This window comes from Alligator sinensis, unplaced genomic scaffold (genome assembly GCF_000455745.1).
Source record: "Alligator sinensis unplaced genomic scaffold, ASM45574v1 scaffold1240_1, whole genome shotgun sequence".
In the NCBI taxonomy this organism is placed as follows: Eukaryota; Metazoa; Chordata; order Crocodylia; family Alligatoridae; genus Alligator; species Alligator sinensis.
Window position 1 is genome coordinate 41,851 of NW_005842245.1, and position 15,613 is coordinate 57,463.

Here is a 15,613-nt window from a genome sequence, read left to right on the forward strand (position 1 = left end):
ATTGGAGCCATGCAATTAGCCTTTAAGGCATGGACCCCTAACATGCCTGGGGTCCTTACATTAGTGTAAGATCAGGGCAGCCCCCCATGCTTTAATAACCATTTACATCACGGTGTGGTGGGTAAAAGAAGGGTGGAAAGCCCCGAGGACAGGGTGTAAGGAATTTGCTCAGCCTCCAGGGGCTTCATGGCCAACCCTGGAGATGATCCCCTGTTACAGTGGGAAATAACATTTTAGCAACTCATGTGGAATGTTATATCTTTAAAAAACATGATATATGCAAAGATACTACATACAGTCACTTTTTATAGGTAGTGTTTCTTCATTTTTGCTTTCTGTGCTGAAGACTTGTAGTAGTTCAGCAAAATTGGCTCTTTTTGAAAGCAGCTCTTGGTAATTTCCCATATCCGCTATCCTTCCAGCTTCCATTACTATTATAAGATCTGTCTGAGGCAGGGATGCCAAGCTGTGTGTCACTAAAATACAAGTCTGAAACACAGAACAGTTTAATTTTTGCCATATGAAACCATAGTATGTAGCAACAGTATAGTTGTTACTATGAGGATTGCATAAAGAAGTGCCTAAGAATTTCCTTCTCATGGCCTCTAAAGCAGGCAGGCTGAAGAAACTATTATTACTGTATTTTTCTTGCATACCACCTTCCCCCTGCCTCCCCGAAATAAGACACGTACCATTGGAAGGCCAAATAAAGAAGAAAAAAAAAAGGCCTTTTCCAGAATCTTACCTGCCGTTGCTGAATGCTGGAGAGGCAGAGTGCTATCATCAGCATCGCTCATCTTTTTGCTGCAGCCGTACAACTAGAAATTTAACCTTGTCAGAGCCACTGCCAAATGGGCAGCATCAATTTGACAGCAAGTGTGACAGGGTTAAACGTGCAGTTGTACAGCTTCTCCTGCATACAGCCATGGGTAAGTATACAGCCATTCTAGCATCCCAATGCTTCCATTATGGTGTGGACATCAGTTTCCTCACTTAAACACACACCTCAATTTTGGAAGGCTAATTTTTGGGGAAAGGTGAGTATGGTATGTGAGTAAATACAGTACAATTAATTACAATAAACACTAAGTAATTATGAAATGCTGCTTTGTCCACAAGGTCCTTCAGACTGATTATCACATTATATCTGATACTTCTAGAATAGGAAAGGGCTCATGTCTCAATGAAGTACAAAACTTTGAAATCTCTGCTTTAGGGGAAACTTGGATGCTGCAGCTCTCCTAAATACAACTGAAATGGTGAATGACTGGCATTCCTAAATCTCTGCCATCTACATAGACGTGACTGAAGCTTCTCAGTCTGCTGTTAACTTTATATGAAGTGTCACCAATATTGGAAAAAAGTCTGCTTTGTTTACCTTGTTTTTTAAGAGCCCTGAGGGCCCAATAACCTTTTCAAAAAGATGCTTTCCAACATGTACATCTACAGCTGACAATGGGTCATCCAGAAGATATATGTCCGCGTTGCTATAAACAGCTCTAGCCAGACTCACCCTTTGCTTCTGCCCGCCACTTATGTTAACTCCCTAAGAAGAGAAAATACATCAGTAGATCAAATTTGACACAGCTTTGGGTTTTTTGTGTTTTGTTTTTTTAAAAACTTCTTCAGCCATTACTCCATTCCTAAATATGACTATTGTAATATAATCATTGGAAATTCCATAAAGTAGACACTCACCCTTGGAGCTATGAACCTGATTTACTATCACTGCAAACCTGTATGTCTAACTAATGTCTGTTACATTATATCAATAAAGTGAAAACAGATCATATCAATAGTCTCAAGAGGAGATGATCTGTATCTTTTCCTAATACATATAGAACATCTTTAATGTAATTGGAGGCTTTTCTGTACTTATATATGATTTACTTTTTTTCTCATTTTACTTGAAGGTTATGAAGACTGTTTAAAAATGTTTTTTTACAGGTTAAAACTGCTGTTGTAAGTGAACAGCAGAGCATTACTGTAGGGACATAGCTTAACTACAAACCAGGTATATTTCTTTATAATTGGCTATAAATCCATTTACAGATGGTTCCTTATGTCTGCCTGCCTCACTTTATTTGTAAGAGCCTATGATTATGATTTTCCTCTCTGATCCCCCCAGTATCTTCCATGTAAGATCTCTAAGTGCTATAAGCAGGCATGGAAAAATATGAATTAATTCTGTATTTCATATATATAAATAATGGGAAAACAATTAGCCTTTGAAAGAGCAGGAAGAGTAGTTTGCAATCTGCATCTCTGTGCATAAACTGGGAAAAAGGGTAAAGTTGAGAGTTTCAATTTTGCCTTGTAAGTCTCAACATTCTGGATAAAGGAAACTCCCTGGTTTGATACTAGTACTGCAGTAGCTTCAAGTATTTTAGCTATAAGTAAAGTCTTCAGACTAAGAACGCATACCAGTCTTGAAGCCCTAGTAACAGAAAAACATTCTTTTGTCATATCTTACAGGCAAAATATGGTAATTGCTATATTTAAATACACAGACACAGGTAGAGTCTCTGGAACCATATTTCCTTGCCTGTCTTACAACAAATCAAAACCAGAATAGTGAGAGTTGGGAGAAAAAGCAATTTTAGCCTGTCATCATTAGCCAGCTGGAGTATAAACACACATGAACAGTTTTTGTCTAATACACTGAAATGCCCTTGTTAACCACTGTAACGAAAACAGAAACATTAGTTCTACTGTTTATAAGCGTCTGGTTCCTGCTCTGGGATAGATCAGCATTTTCTATGCAATATGATATGTAAAAGCTAAGTGTTACCTGAAAGTTTTCTTTTGTTGGTATTTTAAATTGCATAAGTACTAAAGTTTTAGTATTACCATTCATCATTATTCCAATTTGAAAATGGGTCCCTCTCATAAAATTTCAGACTTCTCCTTATCAGAGTGGCCAAAATAATTAGCACGAAAAGACTGCTGGAACAGTGACATCTGGCTTCATCTTTTAATTATTAAAATTTTTGTTTTTTAAAGATAAACCTTGATATGGATACAAGCTTAACACCAGCTCCTAAACACAAATAATTACAATGTCATAGGGATAACGGAGACATGGTGGGACTCCACCCATGACTGCGCCACAAATATAGACGGCTATACCCTGTACAGGAGAGACCGAGTGGACAAAAGTAGCGGGGGTCAAGGAAAGCTATGCGTCCCTGCAAGCCAACATTGGCGCCCAGGGTGGACAACTGGAGACCCTCTGGGTTAAAATCCATGGGGAACATGGCACAAGGGACACAATGGTGCAAGTCTACTACAGACCCCCTGCCTAGGATCAAGAGCTCGACCAGGAGTTCATCAGGGAATTGGCTGAGGCCGCACGCTCCCAGTGCATGGTTGTCATGGGAGACTTCAACTACCCAGACATCTCGTGGGAAGAGTGCTCAGCCAAATCTGAGAGGTTGCAAAGCTTTCTCTCGTGCATGGATGAGCTCTATCTGACGCAAGAAGTCTACGGGCCGACGAGAGGTAAATGCTGCTCGACCTGGTACTGGCAATGGGGGACGACTTAATCAGTGACCTAATGATTGAAGGGAAGCTGGGTGACAGTGACCACAAGCTGATCACCTTCATCGTTCGCTGTAAAGTTGGCAAGTCGGTCAGCAATACAGAAGTCCTCGACTTCAGGAAAGCTGACTGCTACAAGGCTAAGGAGGCTTGTCAGTGAGGCCCTAAAGGGCCACAACCCAAAGGGGAGGGGAGTTCAGGATGAGTGGTTGCTCCTCAAGGGAGCAATCCTGGATGTACAAGCAAAGTCTAGCCCGTCTCGAAGGAAAGGCAGCAAAAGGGCACAGCAGCCCCCTTGGCTTGGCTCTCCAGGGAACTAGTGGACCTCCTGTGTCTAAAAAGAAAGACCTACAAAGGATGGAGGACTGGATCCACCTCCAAGGAGGAATACTCTGCACTGGTCTGGACCTGCAGGGAGCGAACCAGGAAAGCCAAGGCTGCGACTCCAATTAGCTACAAGTATCAAGGACAATAAGAAGTCCTTCTTTAGATATGTGGGGAGCTGGAGGAAAAGCAAGGGCAACATTGGACCCCTGCTAAACCAGATGGGACAAATGACAACTGACACCCAGGAAAAAGCCAACTTGATAAATCGGTCCTTTGCATTGGTTTTTCACCAGTCCTATGGGATGCCCCTGCCCATTATGGGGCAGGGAGGCCCGGGCAAGGGAGATCCCTTACCCCTTGTCAATGCTGACCTCGTGAAGGAATACCTTGAGAGACTGGATACCTTCAAGTCAGATGGCCCTGACTGTTTATACTCAAGGGTATTCAAGAAGCTGGCTAGCATCATAGCCCAGCCTCTGGCACAGATCTTTGAGAACTCCTGGCACTCTGGTGAAGTGCCCAAAGATTGGAAGAAGGCCAATGTGGTGCCTATTTTCTAGAAAGGGAGGAAAGTGGATCCGGCAAACTACAGGCCCATCAGCCTGACCTCTATCCTGGGGAATGTCTTGGAAAAGATTATCAAAGAAGCCATTCTTAACGAACTGGCTGATGGTAACATCCTGAGGGATAGCCAGCACGGGTTTGTTGCAGCTAGGTCTTGCTTGACCAATCTTATTTCCCTTAACGACCAGGTGACCTATCACCTGGACAAGGGAGAAGAGATTGATGTCATATATCTTGACTTTTTTAAAAAGGCCTTCGATCTGGTATCCCATGATCACTTCTTAGCAAAATTGACTAACTGGCCTTGGCTTCACCATGATCCGCTGGCTGGGGAATTGGCTCCACGGTAGAACCCAGGGCGTGGTGGTTGACGGAAGTCAATCGTCGTGGTGCGCTGTTCCATTGGGGTCCCTCAAGGCTCTGTCCTAGGGCCTATACTATTTAACATCTTCCTTAATGATGTAGACATTGGTGTCAGAAGCAGACCGGCCAAGTTTGACAACACCAAACTCTGGGGTAAAGCATCCACACCTGAGGACAGGAGGGTGATCCAGGCAAACCTTGACAGGTTCAGGAAATGGGCAGACGAGAACCTAATGGTGTTTAACACTGAAAAATACAAGGTTCTCCACCTTGGGAGGAAAAACCTGCAGCATCCCTATAGGCTCAGCAATGCTATGCTGGCTAGCGCTATGGACGAAAGGAACTTGGTCATGATTGACCACAAGATGAATGTGAGCCTTCAATGTGATGCTGCAGCTAGTAAAGTGAGCAAAACACTGGCTTGCATCCATAGATGCTTCTCAAGCAAATCCCAGGACGTCATTCTCCCGTTGTACTTGGCCTTGGTGAGGCCGCAGCTGGAGTACTGCGTCCTGTTTTGGGCTCCACAATTCAAAAAGAATATGGAGAAGCTTGAGAGAGCGCAGAGGAAAGTCACGCGCATGATCAAAGGTCAGGAAAACAGACCTTATGATGAGACGCTGAGAGCCATGGGACTCTTTAGCCTGGAAAAGCTCAGGCTCAGGGGTGATCTGGTGGCCGCCTATAAGTTTATCAGGGGTGACCACCAGGGTCTGGGGGAACGTCTGTTCACCAGAGTGTCCCAAGGGATGACAAGGTCAAACAGTCACGAACTCCTTCAGGACCATGTCATGCTGGACATAAGGAAGAACTTCTTTACTGTCTGAGCCCCCAAGGTTTAGTATAGACTACTGCCGGAGATGGTTCAAGCACCTACTCTCAACCCCTTCCAGAGACATTTGGATGTTTTATCTTGCTGGGATCCTATGATCCCTGCTGACTTCCTGCCCCTGGGGCAGGGGGCTGGACTCAATGATTTTCCGAGGTCCCTTCCAGCCCTAGTGTCTATGAATCTATGAAAATGCCAAAATCCTATCTTATCCTATAGGACAGGATTTTCAAAAGCATCACCATTTGCTTGTCCCTGCTCCTCCTCATTTCAGTGAGAGTAATTAGTTAGGCCAATGATGGTACTTTGGAAAAGCCCATTCTCAAATGGATGAACAGCTAGTATTGTATAGGCCTAGAGTAGAAAGAATATCTGAAGGGCAATCCAATTGACTCAAAACTCTTCTATAGAAAAGTATCAACAGATCCTCAAAAATATTCTGGCAACTACCTCATAAAAAAAATCTTAATGACTAAATATGGAGTTAATTACCTAAATTCTTTTGAGGAGCTAGGCCAGGACTATTGGATGAAGCAGTGATTAGTTATACTTTCCAGCATTTTTCATGTTACACATTAATTAGCAGATTAAAAACATTTGGAAGCATGTGTGAATTAGCTCAGCTGAGTGATCTATGATGACTCAAGTTCTCTCACCCTTTCTCCAATCTCTGTTTGATCTCCATTTGGTAATTGCTCCAAATCTGGTAGTAAAGCACAGGCTTCCAAAACCCTCTCATAATATGGCTTGTTTAGACCTGAGCCAAAGAGAATATTTTCCTGTAAAATAGAATTCTGAATCCAAGCTTGTTGGGAAACATAGGCCACGGAGCCCTAAAAAAGAGAAAGAGAAGAAAAATAAATATGCTCTCACTTGAACATGGCTTCAAGGGGAAGGACGAATTTTAAAGACATCTGTTGTTCCAACATTACCTCAAAGTAACGGTTCCAAAATATCAGCTTTATCAAATTGTGTTATCTTTCTAAGAAGTCAGTTATTACAGACCAGACTGCCTAAAAGATTAATTTTTAGAAGACACCTACACACTAATTGGTATGCCCCAATTATGTTACCTCTACCTGGATTGACTTATAAAACCTATTTTTGAGTAGTATCACTGAGGGGTGCTGCCTTTAAGCAGAGAATGTTCGTTCATGCATGCAATACAATACTAAGGTGGATGCACTGCTGGATCGGGACACAGAATGTTTCAGCATGATGGTTATCAGTGGACACGTCTACACAAGATGCTGTCACTGTAGCAACACGCTACAGTGACACAGTGTTGGTGGGCACAAACTATGATGCTGCAGCTGCATCACTGTAGCAACACACTCCCTTGCTATAGTGCATTACTACAGCAACATAGTGGCTAAAAATAACCGTGCGCTGCTGGCATGACAGTACAGGCTGTTACTGCACCATCATTTAGTACTTCCAAAAGGAAATACTAAATAACAGCACAGTAACAGCAGTGCCATAGAGGCACACATAGACGTGCCCAGTGTGACACAAGGCAACTTTTTCAGTCCTAAGATCTGCTTCAGGACACAAAGATACCAAAAACTGGAACCGTGTTTTGGATATGACAATCTCACTCTCAAACCACGATCAGATTTAGTTTGCATTTTTTAATGTAAAACTTATTTTAATAGGTTGCTCAAGCTGTAATAACAGAGTGTAGTGCTTCTTTCCAGATGCTATTGTGGCTAATTATTTTGGGCTTTCACGTATTGTTATTGAGCTAACTGGATGAAAACACCAATTGACAATTAGAACTACACCTGACTAAATGATTACAATACAGCCACTTCTTGCTTAATGTCATAGTTGCGTTCTCGAAAAATGCAACTTTAAGCAAAACGATGTTAAGCGAATCCAGTTACGTCATGGTAGTTACTCACTAGCAGGCGGTGGCCAAACAACGTTGCATGACTTTAAACGAGTTTGTTCTCTACTAGATCAGTGATGTAATAACAAAACAACATTAACCAGGACAACGTTAAGTGAGGAGTACCTATAGTCCCTTGGGGCATTAATCTAGGAATCTACTAATTTTACTAGGAACTAATAGAATTCTTGCAACATCATCTGCCACCCTATAAGCTGATACTAACACCTGAGCAGTAGTTTTTGTTTAGCTCCCTTTCCCAAACCTACACTGTTTCCCTCCTTTTTAAAAGGGTGTTGTTAGATGTTAAATGCTCTTATGACAGGGGTGTCCATGCACTAAGATAGGAAAAGATGAGCTAAGTGCCCTCTAAATCTCAAAGTTATGCCTCTTCAAGAGAAGATCATCCCCAGCTGGTGTTAAGCAGCTTGTGTTGCAGTAGTCAGTCTGCTACATGGGGTGAATACAATCTGAGGTCTGGTATCCCAGGATGCAGTTCTTCCCCCACCCTCCTCCAACAAGGTAGATGACTTAGATCCATTATCCAGAACTCTACTGCCCCAAACAGACAGAGCAGGGACAGCCATGGGTAAATGGGGAGATGGGGGGAGAGGGGGGCAAGGAGGATAGGGGAGGTGCCAGGTAAGTGGGGGCTGCCAGGGAGCTGTGGGGGAGGGTTGGTGAACAGGGAGCCACTACAGAGCCTTAGAGCTGAGCAGCCATTGGGCAGACTTGGCAGCTCCTAGCCACATCCCTGCTCACCAGACCTCTAGCAGCAAATCAGAGCTTTGCACATTAGAGATGGCATTAACTTTTTACTGTGCAACTGCTCACAGCATGTTCTAACTTTAATACTGTCTAACATTTCATAGAATTGCAAGTTGTAACATGTATCAGCACCATGATTCTTTTCCTTCCCTAAGAATAATCCACTGTGGCCATGTGCAAAAAACAGTCACTCCTACATATGGGTCACAATTTTATCACTGTTCCAAATCAGCCATGTTTAAATCCTTAGGCAGGATACATGACCTAAATCCATAAGGGATTTTTACAGTGAATAATTACTCACTTAAATAAAAAGGAGCTGTATCATATTACCTTTTAGTGTAAGAAGCTACACATCATCCAACAACAAGCAATCTGAATTTTATCCCAGTTTTCTCAGAAGACTATGTTGGCTGTCTCAAAAATATTTAACTGCCAATGTATTTTTTTATGAATAAAAATAGTTTATTCTCTGAAGCAACCCTATATAAATAGTATAACTATAGTGATTTTTTTTTTAAAGTGACTTTACCCTTCTTTGGACTGTTCCTTCCAGTTTCTCCATTTCTCCCAGAATAGCTGAAAGGAAAGATGATTTTCCAGATCCAACTTGTCCAACAACAGCAACTAAAGCACCTTCTGGGATCCTCACATTCAGACTAGAAATTTTTAGACAGATAGACACCATTCATTCCCTCTGTCAACACTGTACTGTTTACAGAGTAGTATCCCCCTGTAGCAGATGCTCTGAAGGACAAAATACTTAATCTACCCCTTACAGTGACTGAGGAAACAAACATTTCTGTTTGGGCCTCTCTGACTCGAAAAGGTTCTGTACTCCTCAGAACCCTGAAATAATGGCTTTGCAAAAATAGTTGCATGTGTTTGCATGTTTAAAAAGTTTTAATTTTTCATTTGGTCACAATGTATTGTGAGCACCTTGAATAGGACAACCCCTAATTTCTGTCTTGTAGAGTATCAGTCTTATTACCCACCTTCCTAATGCTTGATGTGCTTTCAGCCATTTTTTTGCAATAAAGTTCTACATTTTACAAAAATCTATTTTTACAGCTTCTTCATATTGACCCATCTATTGTACTTAGTACATCTGCTTTTACAATATTAAGATAGTGATCCAACTTATGCTCTCTGTTTCCAAAAGGATTCAATTCTATTAGATTACTGAATCATGGGCATAACAACTTTCTCAGCAGTGTTTTTATAAGAACGCAGTTTCAAAATCTCTTGCATTTTTGCATTAAAAGACTACTGTATTGTCAATGAATTGACATGCAAAATTGAGCTTTTTGTAGAGAAATTATCCTTCTGCAATGCATTTAGGAGTTAGTGTTTGGTTGAATGTAAAGCAGTAGTAGGAAGATGAGATGGAAATGAGATCACTTTAATGAGATGGGGATGAGTATCTGGATATATTGTTTCATTTCTGTTTTGTTTCTGTACTACATTTCATTATGATGGTGTATTATACACCATTGCTAGTTCCTCAGTGTAGCTGGTTGCTAATGCAGTGCCAATATTGATACCAAATTTGCCCATGTTCTCTGAAACTCCCACTGTCTTAATTTCTCCAGGTCACACTGCAGCATGGTTATATTTCTTTGTGTACTAACTTTGTCCTTGTGCATCATCTGTCAATTTAAGCATTTCTTAATTTGCATCAAACACAAGGCCTGACAAATCTATGACACGGCCATTCAGGAAACAGAAATTCTTGGGAATCTGTTGTTCTTGCAGTAATATTGAGCAATATTGACAAAAGGAAAAATTGTTTCCAAGATGGAGACCCCAGTGCCAGCGAAGTTAAATTAAGGAAGCTGTACTTAAAAACAATAAGAGATCATGTATGTTTCCAGGAGGGCATATAGGAAATATCTTGTATTCCTATGTACTTGTGTGGCCACCTATAACATGAATAGCAATGCAGAAAGTGAAACTGCTTCTGTAAAATTCATATACCCTCCCCTCCTGCAAGTGGATATGATGGGCAAGGGAACTAAATATCAGCCTCATTCTCTTTACAGATGTAGGCATATAGTAGTACCTGCATGTCAGGAAACATATGCTACTCTGAGTGAATTCCTTTTCTGGAGTAGTGGTGACATGAGGCATAAGACAGTGGTCTGGGGAGTTGCAATCATCTACTTGGGACATTCTGAGACAAAAAAAAAAATTCTGCCCCTTGAACTAGGCAGACCATATGTCATCATCTACCCAAATGCTATGGAAATGCAGTGTAGCAGAATGTGAAGCCTACACAGATGTTGTTCAAAGTACTTATTAAAGGGATTTTTTTTCTTACTTATTTAAAATTTGTGTGCTGTTCTCATCCCAGCGGAAAGAAGCATCAATAAATCCTACAGCATGATCTGTTGCAGTGAAGAGAAAGAAACAATGACTCAGAGGCAGCTGCCTAGTTGTTATTTCTGAATAATTAGTGTACAAGATGCAAATGAAAAACATATGTGCCAGCTTACTTGCACTGTAGTTTGTGTCGATATTTTGAGGATCGAGGTCTTCAGAATTTAGGAAGTCCTCTAAACGACCCAGAGAAATTTTTGTCTGTAACAAATATGAATATTTATACTATTTCAGATTCTTAAACAATACTTCAAAAACCTAGATTATATTGAGAGAAGCATGCCATGCACAGGTTTTGGGGTTTTTTTGTTTGTTTTTTAAGCAGGCATTGCTTCATCCAGGGTTAAATTTGGATTCGTTTTTCTCCAATTGTATACTTTCCACCTTGTGAATGCATAACTGTTAGAACATAAAGCTGCTGCATGATAGGGAGCAGCCCCTCCACCCACTTTAGAAATCACTCCAAATGTGCATTTGCCCATGCTTTAACATATATGGAAAAAGTAGATTAAGCACGTGTAGAAAAAGCAACAGTATTTTTGACAACTGTTAGTCATTTCTCATAATATACTAATATACTTCAAAAGATATCAGGAAACTTCTATCCCTGAAGTTCCACCATCAAAGCCATGAAAATACTCCTCCATTATTCACCCAACTAATATAATAACGTAAGACTTGTAAAAACTGGGCTGCTTAGCCATCCATGAAATGTAGATGAAACCACATGATGATAAATGAGAGAGCACCGTATTACCCTTTACAACGCCCATACATATTTTGTTTTTTACCTGGGCTACAGCAGAGATCACAGCTGGCAAATCAAACAGTGGCAGCCGTAAAATATTGAACAAAGAGATGGATGTGAAAACTTTAGCTGCAGTTAAAACATTCTCTTCATCCAGGAGAAAATAGATTCCAAATGTAGCCAAAGAGACCTTTAAAAAAATAGAGGGATTTTTGTTTTTCCATTTGTACTTTTCAACAATTTCTCAAAGGATAAAAGCAGGAAATTAATGGAGGTTAAATATAAACTAACATATGAACTGTGCCATCATCAGCAAATTAAAATAATACAATTGTAGTACGTAGAAGAAATATAAGCTCTTGTATCATATAATTAAAATATTCCATTCTTTAATTAAATATATGCATAGAAATACTCCCACAGAATTTCACATGCAGAGTATGTCAAGGTCCAATTCTCTCCTTTTGTAAATGTGGATTTGTATACTTTCCTTACCCACAGAACTCCTTGTATGCCTGTCTTCCAGAGTTCATGTGCACTATCATTTTAACTAGCAGCACACATGATCACTGAGCTCAAAAAGAGAAGGAGTTTAAGTTACTGCTGGTTAGGAAATTGTTTTCCCATGCTTGGATAATTTTCCAGAATTAAGTTTATTTTACCATCCTGAATCGGCACAATGAGCTAAATCTCACCAGATTTTATGTGGGTGCTCTGCACTTCATGTAAACTAACCTAGATGTGTTGTACAGAATTGGTGCATTTTACAGACTTAGGTTTTTTTTAAAGTTGATAAAAAGAACTGGTATGTACTTTTCTGCTTTTGGCTATCAAAAATAGGACATATTCATTTTTATTTAACATCCCCCTCCATCCAATTTCTAAACTGAAATCTTGAAAATGGTTTCTTTAATATAGGTGTACTGTATAATACTGAATAGCCTATCTAAATGGCTAACATGACTAGGGGTTGGAAGGATCTGGACCTCAATCCTCCCTCTCAACATACAGGGATAAACCTATTAGGTTAGGTATAGACTTAAGTCCTCAGTTAGCTGTTTTACACTAGATGAGGCTCTGACCCATAATTTCTCATGTAAAGAAGTGATTCAAAATGAAAGTTTAAATGAATTCCTGATAGAATTCCACTGCTTAAGCTGTCTAGATGACATACAGTTTCAGTTTCTTAATTTTCAGAACCTTATAGTTTAGAGGCATTGTTCATTTAAAAAAAAAAAAAAGTTTGGCTCTTCCAAATTTCTTAAAAGCAGGATGGTATACTGGCCAGTGGCCACATAGGAAAGTGCTTTTCTACAACAGTTTTCTTATGTAACAAAATCATACAATTTTTCTTTTATTCTCTAGGAATGACATGTTACTAAAATGATATTAATGTATTATGCAGCTACAGTTTCACCACCGAAACTATTAACATTCAGTACTTGTATAGATTATATATCATGCCACAGCTATGAGTTAAGGGAAGAAAATGTGTGTGGAACCACATACTTCACATTCAGCTGTTCTCCTCCATGCTGCAAGGGAGCAGCATGAAGGTGGGGGGCCTGACCCCAGGAGATCTAGGAATCCCTGCCCCCCCAAAAAAAAGTTAAAAAAAAAAAAAAGCAGAGCAGTGCATGCAGGGGCAGCATGTGTCGCTCAAAACGAGCTTGGCTGGCCAGAGCTATACTTCGGCTGCCGACCAGACTCTGCTCTGAGTGGCAGGATCGCCGTTGCTGGAGCCCCAGGACCCCAGGTGAGGCTGCTGGGGCCAGCACTGGGCTGGCCCCAGCAGCCTCCCCTACCCAACCCAGGGTAACCTGTCACATACAAGAGGGCATGTGGCACAATCGTTACTTGGGGACAACTAGTGACAGCACAAGGTGTCCTGTTGCTAGTTGTCCCCAGGGAACCAAATGTCCATGCTCATGTGGATGTGTCCAAAGTAGCGAAATTCTTTTCCTAGGGCTCCACAGCAAATGAGTAGCAAATCAGGGATAAAACTCCTGAATTTCCAGCTTCCCTTCATGAATTCAGTCTTCTGGCACATCCACCACACTGGGTTAGCTCAGGGGAACAGGTACACAGGAAAAAAAATTAAAGTATTGACTTAAGTTGTGTTTATATTTCTCTGCTATAGCAACTGCCTTGATATAGATCAATAAGAGGGAACAGAAAAATACCTGTTTGACTTCTGAATCTAGCTATGCTATTTAGGAAGCAAGAAAGCTGGCAAAACAGATAGCAAATTTTGTGAATAAAGTGAAAAGCTTTATTTGATTCACAAGGTATTAAAGAAACACAGAAAAAACATTCTGCCTCACCCCATGAAAATGATGATCTTCTGTCCATCTCAAGTACATCTATAGTCAATATATATTTAAGATATCTTTTTCCCCCACTAACCAAATTACTGCTTACAGACAGATGCATAACAGGACAGTTTGGTGTCCTGGGCAGTGGTAGCACAAGGGGTGGCAGTGGCTCTTGGCTGCTGGCAGTAGTAGCAAAGCTGGCCAAGAGAGGGTGTTATTTTTCTGCCCCTGCTCTCCTCCCCAAACCAAGCTGGCACCTGGGACTGCTGTCTCAGTTGCTCCCCCTAACTTCTGCTAGTGCTTACATAAGAATTAGAGTCTATACCACCTCTACTCTGACACCATAATCTTATATTTTTTAATCTTATATTTTAAAAAATTGATCACTGAAATGAAAGCGTCACTTAAACGTTTAGTTGGTATAAAGATAAGAATCACTTTCTTTAAGAAGAATGTGCAATTCTCTGCATGAGAGAATAAGAGTCCTCTGATTATGGCACTTGACTGAAACTCAGGAAATCTGGATTTTATTCCTGGCTTGCTGTATGAATTTGGATAATCCACATCTTCTCCATGCCTCAATTCCCCTCTGTAAAATATTTTTATTACTATATTTCATGATCTCACAGAGGGTTTGTGATTATAAATTCATCAGCAGTTGTAAGGCTTTCAGATACTACAGTGACAGGGAATATATAAGTAATCAACATTATACAAATGTATATAGTCAAGAAACATACCAGAAAAGGAATACATGTCAAAGTTAGCATAGAGAAAGTTGCCAAGTATCCAGATGACTTCAAAACATCTATTTCATGTTCTCGAATTTCCATAACCTTCTTCTGATAGAATGTCTCCCATGCATAAAGTTTGAGAATCTAAACAGAAATCAAACTGAAAATTACCTTGTAATAAATCGGGAGAAATGATAGTAACTTTTGGAACAAATTCATTTTTAGTTGTCTGTAGAAGTTTTAATATTATAAAACTGTAAAATCCAATTTCCATTTTCCCAGTGGAAAGTTTTACAAATGAAATACTGTCCTATTAAGACTCAACATAACTCAAAACTGAAATTCAGTTAGTCTATAAGGTACAGCTATACGCTGTCTTCTGTCAAAATGAAATTACTGCTGTTCAGAATAGCATGTGGTAGCGCTCTTTAGCTCTATACATCTCACTATGCCCATCTTCTGTTAAAATAATTATTATTCCTAGGTACTCTTATCCCCATTTATCTTTCTGTGTGTTTTAGTTAGCTAAAAATTATCTAGGCAGGTGTCAAAATCAGACTTCTCTGCAAATGTCCTCTATCACTGACTGATAAAGAAAATATCAGTTTGGTAGTCCAAGCTCATATTTCACTTTCTCCTGGAGAACCTGGTATAAGAATGAATGTCATCAGCTAGGCAATCAATCAAATTCTTACCTAATTAAGGACAGCATGTAAAGTGTGCTCAAAAAATTTGGGCTGACAACTTTAAACAACCCTATTGCTGTTATACATAACATGAACAAAGAGGCTGTGTCCACATGAGCATGGACATTTGTTTCCCCGGGGACAAACCGGCATACCTTGTACCTTGTGCTGCTGCTACTTGTTCTTGGGGAATGCCCATGTCATGTGCCCTGGTGCGCAGCAGGTTACCGTGGGTGGGGTAGGAGAGGCTTGGGCCAGCAACTGTGCTGGCCCCAGCAGCCTTACTTGAGGTCCTGGGGACCAGAAAAGCTGCAGACATGGCACTCCTGCAGCTGGGAGTCTGGCCAGCAACCAGAGTGTGACTCCAGCTGGCCAGGCTCTGATTTTGGGCAGTGCGCACTGCCACCATGTGTGCTGCCTGCTTTTTTCCTGCACAGGTTTTTTGACGCTTGGCTCTCCTGGGATCAAA

The 15,613-nt window shown here is 40.6% G+C and overlaps 1 protein-coding gene across 6 annotated transcripts in view; it reads right to left on the minus strand.

Annotated features, from left to right (window-relative positions):
* LOC102386022 (multidrug resistance-associated protein 1-like) overlaps positions 1 to 15,613 on the minus strand; it is a 67,114-nt gene that overhangs the window by 29,985 nt on the left and 21,516 nt on the right. For all 6 annotated transcript variants that reach the window (XM_025208698.1, XM_025208699.1, XM_025208701.1 and 3 more), the window contains 8 exons: positions 14,465 to 14,602; positions 11,453 to 11,599; positions 10,778 to 10,862; positions 10,603 to 10,669; positions 8,815 to 8,941; positions 6,280 to 6,456; positions 1,379 to 1,546; positions 297 to 489 (listed from right to left, as the gene is read on the minus strand). In XM_025208698.1, coding sequence (XP_025064483.1) covers positions 297 to 489; positions 1,379 to 1,546; positions 6,280 to 6,456; positions 8,815 to 8,941; positions 10,603 to 10,669; positions 10,778 to 10,862; positions 11,453 to 11,599; positions 14,465 to 14,602 — 1,102 coding nt within the window. The remainder of the gene's footprint in view (positions 1 to 296; positions 490 to 1,378; positions 1,547 to 6,279; positions 6,457 to 8,814; positions 8,942 to 10,602; positions 10,670 to 10,777; positions 10,863 to 11,452; positions 11,600 to 14,464; positions 14,603 to 15,613) is intronic.